This window comes from Cololabis saira, chromosome 17, assembly GCF_033807715.1.
Source record: "Cololabis saira isolate AMF1-May2022 chromosome 17, fColSai1.1, whole genome shotgun sequence".
In the NCBI taxonomy this organism is placed as follows: Eukaryota; Metazoa; Chordata; class Actinopteri; order Beloniformes; family Belonidae; genus Cololabis; species Cololabis saira.
The window spans coordinates 1,481,365-1,497,664 of record NC_084603.1 but is presented as its reverse complement, the minus strand read 5'-3'; the positions used below and the strand labels follow the sequence as shown (position 1 = coordinate 1,497,664).

The 16,300-nt window shown below is 38.1% G+C and overlaps 1 protein-coding gene across 1 annotated transcript in view; it reads right to left on the bottom strand.

Annotated features, from left to right (window-relative positions):
- nfkb2 (nuclear factor of kappa light polypeptide gene enhancer in B-cells 2 (p49/p100)) overlaps positions 1 to 15,377 on the bottom strand; it is a 34,228-nt gene extending 18,851 nt beyond the window's left edge. The window contains exons 1-6 of the mRNA XM_061745480.1: positions 15,160 to 15,377; positions 9,379 to 9,458; positions 3,597 to 3,633; positions 2,158 to 2,233; positions 1,198 to 1,238; positions 48 to 146 (exon numbers count right to left, since the gene is read on the bottom strand). Of these exons, the coding sequence (XP_061601464.1) occupies positions 48 to 146; positions 1,198 to 1,238; positions 2,158 to 2,233; positions 3,597 to 3,633; positions 9,379 to 9,395 (270 nt within the window). The 5' untranslated portion in view covers positions 9,396 to 9,458; positions 15,160 to 15,377. The remainder of the gene's footprint in view (positions 1 to 47; positions 147 to 1,197; positions 1,239 to 2,157; positions 2,234 to 3,596; positions 3,634 to 9,378; positions 9,459 to 15,159) is intronic.
- Positions 15,378 to 16,300: the final 923 nt, after the last annotated feature.

Sequence of the window (16,300 nt, the reverse complement as noted above, 5' to 3'; positions counted from 1 at the left end):
AGGAAACTCGGCGGCTCAGCGGCGGCGCAGCAACGGTCGGCACCCACCTTCACGGTGGGGTAGGTCCTCCGGTTCTTCTCGCTGGAGGCCCCGGGCAGCCCGCCGTGGGACGGGCCCTCGCACTCGTACCGGAACCGGAACCCCCTCTGGAGACGGACACAACTTTAGTTTCACCGCAGGAACATAAACGTTCTAAACTAAACATTCTAAACTAAACATTCTAAACTAAACGTTCGGCTGGACTTTACACCAGACATAACCTACGATAACCAGCTCAACAGTTTCATTCTGCTTTATGAAACTAAGTTAAATAGGTGAAAAAGGAGATTTTCAGTCATTTTCTGACTTGACTGACGCATTTCCTTAAATTATTTAAGATTGCTATAGAGCCAAATTTTAGCTGTTTCAGCTAGAATTTCTTGTATTTTTACTTTCAGATTAAACTTCTGTCTATTTTATTGTCTTTACGTCTTTTACATGTTCATGTAACGTGGAGTATTTCAGTTTTTCATGTGGTAGAAACAGAAGGTGAAAGTTCATCTGTTTTAATAGATGCTATATAAATAAGATTGAATTGAATTGAATTGAATTTACATGTGTATGTAACGTGGAGTATTTCAGTTTTTCATGTTTGTTGTAGAAACAGAAAGCTGAGTGGGCCCAGTGCGTCTCCCTGGGGAACGCCTCCAGCTCTAACCTGCATGTTTAATTAGTTTCACCTCCGTTGTGACTCATGAACCAACAACTACCTCATGTTCCGTCTAAAAAGCTGCGGTTTTATCGTTTCTCAGGAACCTGAGAAGTTTCTGCTCAGCTAACCCAAGATTTTTGAATAAAAAAAAAATACGACTATTTATGTTTGACGACAGCTATTTTGTGTTATTTTATAACTTTTTGTAGTTTTTTTTAATTACATTTTTTTTTAAACTGCATAATTTGTCATTTGTTTTTCTTTTGTTTTTTATTATTACATTAATTGAAATGTGATTTCTTAGGAAAAAGGGACAGATAAAATAAACTTCTTTCTGTTCCCTTTCATTCAAGGAAAGAGATTTGTTGTAATTATATTGAACTGTTTTCTTTTAATGAATGGCATAAAGAATAAAAATTAAAAAAAGATTCAGAACCAGATCCAAGTGTCTGTCTGTGGGTTTGAGAGACTGAAGCCCTGGAGACCTAAACCAGGTCCGGACTCACCTGTTTGGGCTCCTCGATGATCTGGATATACGGTCCGTGAGCTGCAACAGAAACACAGGTGGAGTCAACAACACTCACAACAGAACTCTGCTATGAATCAGAGGTTAAAACACTTTCACTGTTGGTTTTCCCCCCAGATCTGGAAAGTTCAGCTCCAGGTTGCAGGAGTTGCTGCTGTTTCCAGGTAGGCCGGGCCCTGGGAAAGTCCCCGATGGACTAAAGTCCCTGGTGGACTAAAGTCCCCGATGGACGCCAAATCCCCGGGACTAAAGTTCAATTCATCAACCAAAACTGACTGAGACCCCGTTTCCACGTATCAAAAACGCTGGTGTTTTCATGCGTTTTGTTCGTTCGTTTACACGAAAACGAAGTTCAAAGTCTCCAAAAACCATCATTTCTGAAAACTCCAGCCAAAGTGGAGATTTTTCAAACCTCCGTCTTCACGTTTGCTTGTAAACGGAGAGAAACGGACATTTAGGCTTCAGAACGTCACATTATGAGACAGAAACGTCACCAGCGTCATGAGTGACACCTGTGGTTACAATTAGTTTGTAACCGTCAATATTTTCTTGTATTGTACCTGTTTTATATTCTAAAGTCACACTTAAAAGTAACTCCACTTCTCTGTCACTCCAAACCAAAGACTCTGGTTCATCTTGGAAGTAACTGGAAGTTACTCGTGTCATTTGTTGATGTTTTTTTCCAGGATTCTGATTGGCTAGCATGACTTTATCTTCTCGTTACACTGCCCCCTGTAGGTTTGGCTGCTCATAGCACCTTAACAGATATTTATGCAGGTTCAGACATCATGTCATCATAAGATGCAGACATCATGGTGACATCATGGTGACATCATGGTGACATCATGGTGACATCATGGTGACATCATGGTGACATCATGGTGACATCATGGTGACATCATCATGACATCATGATGACATCACGGTGGGCGTGTCTCACCTGTCTCAGGTATGTACGGCTCCATCTTTATCTCCACCGGGGGAATGTAGTCGAACGGCATCAGGTTGAGCTGCAGCTGAACAAACAAGGAGAAGGTGGTTATCGATACGGAAATATATCGATACGGCAATGTATCAATACGACAATGTATCGATACGGCAATATATCGATACGGCAATGTATCGATACGGCAATGTATCGATACGGCAATGTATCGATACGGCAATGTATCGATACGGCAATGTATCGATACGGCAATGTATCGATACGGCAATGTATCGATACGGCAATGTATCGATACGGCAATGTATCGATACGGCAATATATCGATACGGCAATATATCGATACGGCAATATATCGATACGGCAATATATCGATACGGAAATATATCAATACGGCAATATATCGATACGACAATGTATCGATACGGCAATGTATCGATACGGCAATGTATCGATACGGCAATGTATCGATACGGCAATGTATCGATACGGCAATGTATCGATACGGCAATATATCGATACGGCAATATATCGATACGGCAATGTATTTATACGGAAATATATCGATACGGCAATGTATCGATACGGCAATATATTGATACAGCAATATATCGATACGGCAATGTATTTATACGGAAATATATCGCAATACTTTGATTTGACAAATGTATTTATTTATTTGTTTATTTATTCTAATCAATAAATCACGTTTCAGACTGAATGTAAATCCATTACGACTTTATTGTAAACATGAGCTTAAATAATATTGTTAATTTAATGTGATGTAAATAATATGAAAAATATGCTAATATTTTGTAACTTCAGCTTGTATAAATCGGCGTGAATAACTTGAATGACATTGTTTTGACCCATAAATTATTATAATCTGATGTAAAACTGGGATTTTAAGATGCAAAAAGCCTTACAGTTTTCACAGAACTACGTATAACATCGCAATAAATCGTAGAATTTGGATATCGCAATATCGTGTCGTAACTCAAGTATCGTGATGTCATTGACACCGCCCACCCCATGTGTTTAAGGTCTTAAACATGTTCTAATAAAACATGTTTAAGGTCTTAAACATGTTCTAATAAAACATGTTTATAACCTTAAACATGTTCTAAAAAAACATGTTTAAGGTCTTAAACATGATCTAATAAAACATGTTAAAGGTCATAAACATGTTCTAATAAAACATGTTTTAGACTCAAATATAAAGTTACAATAATTATTACAATAATCACAGATTAAATAATACAAATAAAACAATAAAAGATAAGTAGAAATAACTAAAAAAGAGTTAGGGTTAAACAACAAAATGAAGTTATGAATAAAGAAAAGTGTAAAAATAAAGAATTAAGAGAGTATTAACATGCTCATAAATAATTAATTTAATTAATGACAGTAAAGTGTAAATAAAAGAGGAAACTCACATCGTGGTCGTAGTTGATGAACTGAGCTTCAGTCATCCTGGAAACACACACACACACACACACACACACACACACACACACACACACACACACACACACACACACACACACACACACACACACACACACACACACACACACACACACACACACACACACACACACACACACACACACACACACACACACAGTCAGTGGATCAGATACAGTTTAAACACGTCTCCTCGTGTGTGTGTGTGTGTGTGTGTGTGTGTGTGTGTGTGTGTGTGTGGAGCCTAAACACCAAAACAAACAGTGACGATCTCCCCCCCCCCTCTCTCTGTTTACAGTCACTTCCTGGAAGTGGCCGCCGGAGGAAAACCCCCAGAATCCCCGGCAGCAGGAGGGGGCGGGGCTAAGAGGGGGCGGGGCTAAGATGCTGACTATCGTCTATGACAACGAGCTGAACAGAACCGTGAAATGTTTAACTCACTCATAACTCCATACATGACTTATTCTGTAGGTAACACCTATAAAACAAATACAAACCCTATTATATAATATATATATTATATTATATAATAGATCTGAACCAACAAATAATCTATTTATTAAATATAATACTCTCTATATAATACTCTATAATACATAGTAGAGCAGAAAACTGTTTTATTTGCCTTTAAAGCCCAGCAGAAACTGCTTCCAAACTGCATTCAGGATTTGTTCCAAATAAAAGAAACTATGACCTGAGGGGGAAACGACGGCAAGAACTAATATTAAAAAGAGATGGAGAGAAATATGGAATAGTTGTGACAACGACCCAAAAATGTGCAGTTCTATCTACAAGTTCAAAAAAACTATTAAAGAAAATATTGGAAATAAATATTAAACACTATAATTATTAAGTATATTATCAGAAACATTCTAGAATGTAAAACGTCAATTTTATATTTTGTCTTATTTATTTTTTTGTCTTCTTTATGCATTGTTTGGTTTCATGGATTAATGCTAATGTTTCAGATTTAAGTTGATAAAAGATAAAAAGGGTAGAATCTTCAGCTGCAGCTTTTCAGCAAAAGCAATGTTTATTTTACTTTTTTCATTTTGTTTTGTAAAATAACTTGTAGAAGGGTTAAGAAGACCGAAATAAAGACAATTCATTCATTCAACCAGAACCAGAACCGAGTGAAACCAAAGAATCTGGACTCAAAGTGACAAAAACATTAACACCCGGACCAGGACCCTGAACCAGACTCTGACCCAGATTAGGGCTGAGACGATTCCTCGAATAATTCAATTACAAATAAAGATGGAGGAATCTTCTCTGCTTCGAGAAATCGTTTAATTTTGCAGCTCAAAGCAGAAATTTCTCCATGTGTGGCAGCATTTCCAGCTGGAACCAAGGCAACAGTGTTGCATGTATCACTGTAAGACAGTGCTAGCATAGCCAGCGCTAGCATAGCCAGCGCTAGCATAGCCAGAGCTAGCATAGCCAGCGCTAGCATAGCCAGCCTTAGCATAGCCAGCCTTAGCATAGCCAGAGCTAGCATAGCCAGCGCTAGCATCACAACAGTACGTCCTCAACGCTGCAGCTTCTCCACCAACACCCTGTTACTCCCAGAGGGAGGACCGTCACCCAGACAAGCTAACATTAAGTTAACGTAGCAATTAATGAGATTAACGTTACGGTACCTTGCTAACATAACGTTAGCCCTGTGGAGGGCTAGGTTTCTGTTAATTATGACGACTGTCGAGGCGGCTAACGCATTTAATCTGTAAAAACACAGAGCTGTAGATGATGAGGGTGAAAAATAAAAACGTAATAAAGCTAACTGGGTAGTTTTCAGTTTTATCTCTGTAGTCATTGATGGATAAAACATCAAGTAGCGCTGGTGGCTAATCTGCTCCAATACAGCAGGGCTCAGAATTTTATTATGAACACTGCCAAAACTCAAAATCTTATCGGACACTAACTTAAAACTTAACTAGAACTTAAAATATGCTTGACACAAATAAGTGATGTGTGTTATCAGGTGTAACGGCATTTTTAGGTTAGAAATAAAACATTTTTTGGTAAGATCCTTAGTTATTTGACTGAAGGCAGTGAATTTGTTCAGGGTTTTAAATGCACAGCCATGAACCTACTGTATTATATAATTTAGTTTTAGTGATGTCAATTAACATCTAACATCTTATGTACATTTATAATTGCTCTTTAACTAAACAAAAATATGTTTTATCCGATTACTCGATTAATGGATGGAATTTTCAGTAGAATACTCGATTACTAAAATATTCGATAGCTGCAGCCCTGACCCAGATCCAGATCCAGACTCTAATCCAGACCCAGACTCTAATCCAGACCCAGACTCTAATCCAGACCCAGACCCAGACCCAGACCTGAACCCCGACCCGTCAGAAGTAGACCTGAACAGACCTGAACAGACCTGCAGCAGCAGCTCCAGCAGCTTCCTCACTTCCTCTCTGCTTGTTCTCAGACTTCCTGTCAGTGTTTCTACCAGAGCGACTCTCGGCGTCTGAGTCAGACTGGTCTGATGGAAACGTCCCCTGGTGGGGCGGCCCCCTGACGTCACCGGCCAATCAGGCGGCGGCGCGGGAGCGAGGCCTGATCTGCATGACGGGGAAGTCTGAGGAATCTACAGAGGTGGTTTCACCACCGTTTCTGTGAAGAGACACGTCACCACGGCAACGGGGACCACAACAGGTCCTCTATGGACCACTAGGGTCCAGGTCCAGACCTGCAGGTCCTTATGTTATGGTGTTCCGCAGGGTTCAGTGCTAGGGCCAATCTTGTTCAGTTTATACATGCAGCCATTGGGAAGTATAATCCAGAATCACGGCATACACTTTCATTGCTATGCTGATGATACGCAGCTCTACTTGTCTATGAAGCCGGATGAAACAGAACCGTTAGTTAAACTTCAGGCATGTCTTAGGGACATCAAGGACTGGATGTCCAGAAATTTCTTGCTTTTAAATTCAGATAAAACAGAGGTTATCATTCTTGGTCCAGAGCATCTTAGGAAGGGATTAGATGGTGTTGCGATGGCTTCCAGTGCAACTGTGAGAAACCTTGGTGTTATTTTCCATCAGGATTTGTCGTTTAAACCATATGTTAATCAGGTTTGTAAAATAGCCTTTTTCCGTCTCCATAATATTGCAAAGATTAGGAAAATCCTCTCGCAAAGGGATGCGGAAAAACTAGTTCATGCGTTTGTATCTTCTAGACTGGATTACTGTAATGTGTTGTTAGCAGGATGTCCAAGTAATTTGCTGAATAGGCTCCAGCTGATCCAGAATTCAGCAGCACGAGTACTGACAGGAATTAGCAGGAGGGACCACGTCTCTCCAGTGTTAGCGTCGCTCCATTGGTTACCCGTAAAATTCAGAATCCAATTTAAAATTGTATTACTTGCGTATAAAGCTCTGCAGTATTTACAAGACCTGATAGTGCCTTATGTTCCTGGCAGAGCTCTCCGTTCTCAGAGTGCAGGTTTACTCGTAGTTCCTAGAGTATCTAAATGTAGATTTGGAGGGCGGGCGTTCTGCTATCAGGCACCATTACTATGGAACCAACTTCCAATCTGGGTTAAGGGGGCTGACACCACCTCCACCTTTAAAACTAAACTTAAAACCTTTCTGTTTAGTAAAGCCTATAGTTAGTGTTTAGTAAACCTCTATCTGGTGTTGGTAAATCTCTAGGTAGTGTAAACTCTAGTGTGTTAGAGTCAGTAGTCATAGTTGCAGCTATACACGAATCCAGCAAAACCCGGAAGTCGAGCGGCCGCCATTACTGCGGTGGCGGCTCCGCTCCTCCGCTCCAGCCCATAAACATATATACGTATATAGATCCATGCCCCGCTCCCATGGATGTATTACTCCGCTCCCTGCCAGGCTCTCTTAATGTATTTGTATCATCGGAAAACTCCTGTCCCGTCACGTGCATTTGTTTTGATAGTGAATGAAGACGGGAGGGACTTTCAAAACTACTTTTCTGTTTCACCAAGTGAACAGACGGAACGCAAAAAAAAGATGTTAAACTGCTGGAAAAGGAACTGGAATTTACCTGGATACCTTAAACAAGGAAGCCAGGGAGCGGTATATGGAGAAAATAATGATTATTAACGGTCTGGATCCATGTGAAAATCACTACTAAAGAATGAAGCTCCGATGAGGATTTACTGCCGCAGTTCTGCACAACCCACGTTACTACCTTGTTTAGGAGTGTTTGGCAGCTGCTTTGGTAAATGTTTGACTCGCCATGTGTTTCAATAAATTAGTATAATATAACAACATACAGTACATATTTTTTATTACTCTTACTTCTCTTTTCTTTTTTTTTATGCTGAAGAGGCTCCGATGGCGTGAGCAATATTTTTCTTTTCCTCGTGAGATTATTTTTTTCTTCTGCAGCTACAAATAGAGTTGATATTTTTTCCTCAACAAACTAGTTTTATCTGCAGATTGGGGCTATGTATGTATGTATTATGTATCATCCGGAGCTGAGATAGTTCTGCCCTTCAATTAGAGACCTGTAATTGCGTTTTTTTTTGGTCATCGGACGCCAGGCGATCAATAAAATATTCTTGGATACCTAAAATAAAACAAAACATAAACAGGTGTTGTTGTTGTTGTTTCTTTTAATCACGTAGCCTTTCCATAATGATTACATTTCGCGCTGCTAACGTCACACGTAACGTATGCTATATTACAGTGTTTAATCATACACTCCCTTATCTCCCTATTCCTCTATTCTTTCCTGCTTATCACTCAAACAAATCATTATTTATAAATTAACATCAGCATTAATTTAAGATACCTTCATTATTTATGGAAGGCCACTGTCTAACATCATCAATCCAGCTATAATGATGCTGTAGAGCGGCAGGTTACAATAACAGCGCTGCGGTGGCAGATTGACACCTGCCACCGCAGCGATGGCGCCGCCGCAAGATGGCGGCGCACACAAACCGGTCGCCGGATTCGTGTATAGAACAAGACTATAATAGTTAGTCTCAAATATAGCTTGGTGGTAGATATGCTGCTATAGGCCTATGCTGCAGGGGGGACATGATCCGCTGGGCGGTGCCTCTCACCCTTCTTCTCCTCTCCTCTTCCCTGCCTCTCTTCTCCATTACCATTTTTATTATTATAAGTATCTCATAGCTATCGTTTTTGTCCATCGTTCCTGTAGTTTCTTGTGCCGGCCCCCCTTTTTTCTCTTTTGTGCATGTTTGCAGGCCGGAGCCTCGGGAGCTGCGTTCTGGCCTGTGTTCCCGGCCCCCCCCCCATCCCCGGTCATCCCGTTGCTGCTTCCACCTGCCTGCGCCCACAATAATAATCGGTCCACAACAATAAAATATAATAATAAAAACATTTAAATAAATAGATAAATAAACAAAAGAAATACCTTTAAAAATGTTAAACAGAATAAAACTATAAAATGTGATGCTACATAAAAGCCAGACCAAAGAGATGAGTTTTTAGTTTAAAAATGTCCAAAGGCAGATCAATCTGTCGGAACCAGAACATTAATCACGTCCCGGGACTCGATCCCTGAAACTTTGTTTCAAAAGTTTATTTTTACTGTTTTAATCAGAAAAAAAAATAAAGGCTGAACACAAGTCAACATCTAATTAATCATGTTTATATTTATACCTTTTCTCATCAAATTTTTTGGAATGTGTTTATGTGAAACATGTATTTTGATCAGAGTTGGCTGGGAGAACTGTTACTGGCTCTGATCTTGGTTTGAGCAGGTCAAAGGTCAAAGGTCACCAACCTCAGAGCTCCCGCCATGATGAAGAGAAGGATGAAGAGGAGGGGGGCGTGGTCTTCTCTTCTTCTTCTTCAGGGATTTTCCTGCAGATTACATCAGGAGTTAGTCAGGGGGCGGAGCCTCGGCGGGGAAACCCCTCCAGGGGAAACCCCCCCCTAACCCCTCCTCCCCCCCACCAGAAACCCCCCCTCCTCCTCCCCGTCCAGGGAAGATCCTGGACTTCCAGTCAGACAACAAGGCGTCACCGCCGAGTCACCTGTCTGTGGAAACTCCCAGCATGCACCGGGGCACACGGACCAGCCGGGACCAGAATCAGATTCTACAACAACCAACTCTAGTCACTCAAGTGCAATAACTGTTTTTCTGAAAGCACCACCTGGAGATCTGGGGCTGGGCGATATATCGAGATTTTAATATATATCGATATATTTTCAAACGCGATATATCGATTTAAAAAAAAAAATCTTTTTTTTTTACATTTTTTTTTATTTTGATATAGCTTATTTTGTGACAAATTGACTTGAATGTTTTATTTGAGATTGTCACAAATGTTTTGTTATTTTCACAACTGTCAACCTCAGTGGAAAAGTCTGCCTGTTACTGTCTACATTGTATTAATGTTAACAGTGTATTTTAATTTAATTGTTATGCAGGAAAGAGATATTTGTTTTATTTTATTCAAGAAGCATTTTTATTCTATATATGCAGGCAGTTTATTTTTATCTCATTTGTTTTATACATGTTGATATTGTGCAGACCTCTGTTAATAAAGGAACCTGTGTGACATTTGGCACGAGGCTTTGTATTAAAACTGACTGTTTTTTTAAGGGTTTGATCAGAAAAAATGAAGCTAACAGAGATGCTAACAGAGATGCTAACAGAGATGCTAACAGAGATGCTAACAGAGATGCTAACAGAGATGCTATGCTATAATGCTTTGGGGGAAACCCCAATTATGGCACAGAAAAAATATCGATATATATCGAGTATCAACATTCAGCTAGAAAATATGGAGATATGACTTTTGGTCCATATCACCCAGCACTAATATATATATATATATATATATATATTTTTTTTTTTTTTTTTTTTTTTTTTTGGTGTTGTTATTGACCATAAATTGTGCTGGAAGCCACATGTTGATCATTTAAATCAGGGGTTTTCAATTCCGGTCCTCGGCCCCCCTGTCCTGCATGTTTTAGATGTTTCCTGCTTCAGCACACCGTGATAAAAGTACCTGTGTCATCAACAGAGCTGTGCAGACCTTGGTCACAAGCTAACAAGGACTATTAATTAGAATCAGGTGTGTTGGTGCAGGAAACATCTAAAACATGCAGGACAGGGAGGTTTCTAAATCAATGGGAATATTTATCAGAACCAGGAAATCCTCACTCATCACTCCCTGAATATTTTATACAGTTGCTTCATCGTCCCATTCATCACTTATTGTGAGGAAATCTGGGGAAATACATACAAAACAATCACAGACCCAATTTTAATCTCACAAAAAAGAGCCATTAGAGTTTAAACAAAGCACGTTATCCAGAACCAACTAATAGATTATTCAGGAATTCAAATGTGCTTAAATTCAGAGATCTAGTGGACCTTAAACAGTGCAATTTATCTTTAAAATCAACAATAAAACACTTCCTGACAGCATTCAGAAACTCTTCCAAAGCAGAGTTAGAAATATGAACTAAGAGGAACATTTATGTTCAGGAAAACAAAGAACCAACGTTAAACAACGATGATGTCACTGACTGTGTTTCCAGCATCAATAACCCTTTTAAAACCGGAATATGATCAATAACCCGGTTACACGGCCATGTAAACACCAATAACCCTTTGGAATAACCAGAATTTGCTCATATTCTGTTTTTTAAAAACCCAAATATGACCCCAGGGTTACTCCTTTTCTAACTGAATATTTGGTCATGTTTATCCTAACGGAATATCCCCATCAAACGGAACAGGAATTTGTTTTCTGCACATGCTCTGTTCACAAGGAATCCTGGTCTTTTGAGTCCAGGAAGTTCTTATAAACACAGAGTTTTTTCTATTTTTTTCCTCTTTTTTCATCTTTCTTCCTCTTTTTTTTCTCTTTTTTCATATTTTTTCCTCTTTCTTTTTTTCATCTTTTTTCCTTTTTTTCCTCTTTTTTTCATAATTTTTTTCTCTTTTTTCCCTCTTTCTTCCTCTTTTTTTCCTCTGTCTTTTTTCATCTTTTTTCATATTTTTTTCCTCTTTTTTCATTTTTTCATCTCTTTTTTTCCTTTTTTCGTCTCTTTTTTCATCTTTTTTTCCTCTTTTTTTCCCTTTTTTCCAGGAAGTTCTTATAAACACAGAGAAACACAAGACCAGGAGGAGACTAATCACTTCATAAATGGAATGAAGGATATGAACATTTCTGCATTTGTAGACGCTAGAAAGTCTTCACTTTTAGCATTAAGCACTTTCTGTGAAGCATTTTGGTTGCGGCTCAACCGTTTGTTTATGTGCTGTACAGATCAAATTTGACTTGACTCTAAATGCATCACTGGTATTTTTGTCTCTTTGCACATATTTCTTTTGTACATTGCTCATTTTTTTTATATTGCTCTTTTTAATTACTTAGCTATTTATTGGTTGTTTTTTTTTAGGATATACTTTTTTATACCTTTTCATACTTTCATGTATATTTTGTATAAATTGTTGAGTGTGTGTGTGTTTGCTGCTGCACAAGTGAATTACCCTTCTGGGGGATCAATAAAGTTTATTCTATTCAATTCCATTCCATTGTATTCTATTCTATTCTAGCGGCCGATGCTAACGGGCCGAGGCTAACGGGGCGAGGCTAACGGGCCGAGGCTAACGGGCCGAGGCTAATGGGCCGAGGCTAACGGGCCGAGGCTAACGGGCCGAGGCTAACGGGCCGAGGCTAACGGGCCGAGGCTAACGGGCCGAGGCTAACGGGCCGAGACTAACGGGCCGAGGCTAACGGGCCGAGGCTAACGGGCCGAGACTAACGGGGCGAGGGGGGTTTTATAAAAGTGCTGGAAATAAAGTTTGATTTGTTGGGTTTTGTTGTGTTTTGGCCCCGAAGTCCTGATTTCTTCTAGTTTCTTCTTAACGTGACTAAAATATTCAAACTTTACACATTTAATAAGTTAAAGAACTCAGTGTTGATCAGTTTCAGTCAGAACCAGCTACGGAGGCCCGGAGGGTCAAATACCCGTCTGAAACAAAACTACTAAATACTTCACACTTCAGACTCTTATCATCATTGTACATGAATACAACGAAATTAAAGCAGCACAGAGTGGAGTTTTCCTTCAAACATTTAAGTAAAAAAAGTATAAAATAAAATGTATTTTCTCTTCTAGTTTCTCTTTAACTTTGGTACGTTTGGTCCCGATGGAACACGTTAAGTCCTGGTTTAAGTTCTGGTTTAAGGTCCTGGTTTAAGTTCTGGTTCAATAAAAGCATACAAGATATTATTCAAAGCAACGGTAATGGAGCACAATAAGCAAACAAAGAAGAATGTACACATGTATGAGATGAAATAACAACCTAAATTGGTTTTGTCGTTTTCCTTAGCATCTTTTCACTTTCAGTTTTCAGAGCTATTATTATTATCATCATCATCATCATCATCATCATTTTGTGTAGCTTCATGATACTTCATTTGTTCTTTTTGTATCTTCTATCCTGTTAAAAGGGCAAGATCATCTTTCTGCTTCAAGTCCAGACTTTTTCTGTCAAAATAATCACAATGTTGACCAAAGAAAAACCTGTGGATGTTTGTTATCTTGTTTGTTGATTTTTATGTTTGTTATTGAACGGAATAAATACTAACTACCGTATTGGCCCGAATATAAGACGACCCTGATTATAAGACGACCCCCTCTTTTTCAAGACTTAAGTTTGAAAAAAGACTTTTTGAACACCAAATTCAATTTTTATACAGAAAATAATTGCAGTACATCTGAAACAAATGATTATAATAATATATTCAAGAGAAAAAGCCTGTTATTTTGCCTCATTCAAATCATCATCTTGAAGTTTGCATCATAACTTCTCCTCAGCTGCCGGTTCACCTGCCGATCTTCAACCAGATTTTCTCCAGATTGTCGCTACCTTTCTCCATTTTCTGTTATCTCTTCTATTATTTTCTTCTCTTTTCCTTTTTATCGCTATTTTTTATTTTTCTTCTTCGTGACAGGGGTTCGCTTTGGCTTGGGGAGTTAAGTTCAGCATTCGCTTTAAAGATATCTGGCGCCATCTAGTGTTGTGATGGGTATAACGTCTAGACCCCGAATCTAAGACGACCCCCACTTTTTAAGTCTTATTTCAATGCAAAAAACACCGTCTTATATTCGGGCCAATACGGTAACTAACTAACTAACTAACTAACTAACTAACTAACTAACTAACTGGTTTAGGTTCTGGTTTAAAAACCTGATTTTAACACATTCAAATAAGGAAAAACTGTTCTTTCCGGAGCTTAAACTCTGAAACTTTGCTGTTAAACATCAGAACCAGCTGCTTTTCCTCCGTCTGGTTTTACTGACGTAAATATGAAACTAAACCAGCAGATTAATCAGGAATCCTACACATTTTTCAAGGTCAAATTCAAGCACTTTTCAAGAACTTTCAAGGGTCATTTTCTAAATCTTCAAGAACCTTAATCACTGGGGTAAAATATCTACAGGAATATTTATACTCAGAATTATTTTTTCCACTTTTTATCACAATTATGTTCATTGTATCGAGCTGTAAACATCTAGTTATGTTTCATCTTACTGATTTTATTTCTCCTTGTAATAACTAAACTATACAGTCTGATCCCAATTTGGTGAAAGACACAGTTATAATTTCAAGCACTTAAACTAAAATTCAAGCTTTTTCAGGCCTTGAAAACACAACATTGAAATTCAAGCACTTTCAAGGATTTAAAGCCCCAGTAGAATCATTATAATCATTATTTTGAGGACATTTCCGGCACTATTGAGGAATATTATATTAGATAAACAAATAAGAAATGATCGGTTTTTGTTTTGGTTTAAACTTTTAATTCTGAGCTTATTTTCTAAATAACAGTTTGGATCAGAACATGTTTCAGTTAGATTTTCAAGCACTTAAAACTAAAATTCAAGCACTTTTAAGGCCTTGAAAACACAACATTGAAATTCAAGCACTTTTAAGGATTTCAAGCCTCAGTAGAAATTCTGTTAAATCCTGTTAAAAACTAAGAAATTAATATTGTTGTTAGTTTTCTGAGTTGTTATTATATTATATTGATATTTAGTTCTTCCCTTTTAACCCTCTGGGCCTCAGTAGCTGGTTTGAATGTGTGAAGATTAGAATAATTCACATTTAAATACAGAAAAGCTGTAGTTTCTCATGTTTAATCATCAGAATAAACCGTTGATCTTTGAGGGAAATTCCATGTTTCTGCTACGGAAGCCCGGAGGATCCAAACACAAACTCTTCATCCTCCTGCACTTTCCCCTGAGAAAACTCGGGTTCTTCTCAGTTATTATTTATTATAGAGGTCAAGTTTTACTACATAAAGTCATAAATACTCTGATAACTCAGGAAACTGCAGGTAAACAGTCGTTAAAGGGTTAAAAACTACAGAAAACGACAAAAACTTCCTGTTACACAACAGAAACAGCGAGTTTATTCACGTTTGACGGATAAAAATCCAGTTTTAGGACTGAAACTCTGAAATAAAGTGTTTAAAAGTGGTAAATAAAGTGTTTAAAGCGGTAATTAAAGTGATTTTAAAGGTAGTTGACTCACCTCCTGCAGCAGTTTATCTAGTTTTTTCCTGGTTCATGAACTTTGTTCCTACTGGATAAACGGAGTTAAAGTCCTCATGTCTCCGCTCCGCCTCTGGTTCTGATGATTATTATTAATGTTATTATTGATCCCACCGGGTATTGATCCGTGTATCGATCCGTGAGGTGAGTTTTACCTGCCACAACTGGAAAAGTCGCTGAAAAACTCCCGACTGTCGCCGCGTCAAGTCCGACCGGAGACACCCGGCACTTCCGGGGGGGGCTTTTCAAAGTAAAACAGAATCAGAATCAGAATCAGAATCAGAATCATCTTTATTGGCCAGGGTCGAACATTGTCCAACAAGGAATTTGACTCCGGTAATTTCACTCTTTGGTGATAAAATAGAATAAACAATAAAACAAATGTGGAATTTCTATGATACAGAATAAACAGTATAAACATTTAAGGTGCAGCAGTTTGAGGTAGAGAGAGAAAAGAAAAGAAAAAGGACAGTTTTGAATAAAAATAAACATAACCTATTTACAATTTTACAGGGCAATTATACAAAAAAAAAAAACAAACCCCTTCATGTTCTGCAAATCATGCAAACAGAAATGGTCTATTTCTGTTTTCTGTCAAACTTTAACTGGGAGAAGGAGAGAATCAACGATTTATATAAAAGCAAAACGGAAAGCAGAGCTAAAAAATCAAATACAAGAGGAGAGGGATCATATGTGTGAGACACGATGTACATCAACTATTACAACTATTACTACTGTACTTTAGCAGACGCTTTTATCCAAAGCAACTTACATTACAATTCAGTTACAATTCAGTTTTATTTCTATAGCGTCTATTCCAACATAGTGTCTCCAGGATGTTTCCAGAACCAGAACATGAACATAAACCCCCGAGCAATTATTACATAAACAATGACAAGTAAAAACTCCCCTAGTATATATATTATATATTTATTTTATTTTATTTTATTTTTTTTTATTTCTCTTTTCTTTTTATTTTCTATTTTTCTTTTTTTTTTCCTCTAATCTTTATTGTAAGCGCTTTGAGACTTGTTCTTCAGGTGAAAATGCGCTCTATAAATACAATTTATTATTATTATTATTATTATTATTATTATTATTATTATTATTATTATTATTAT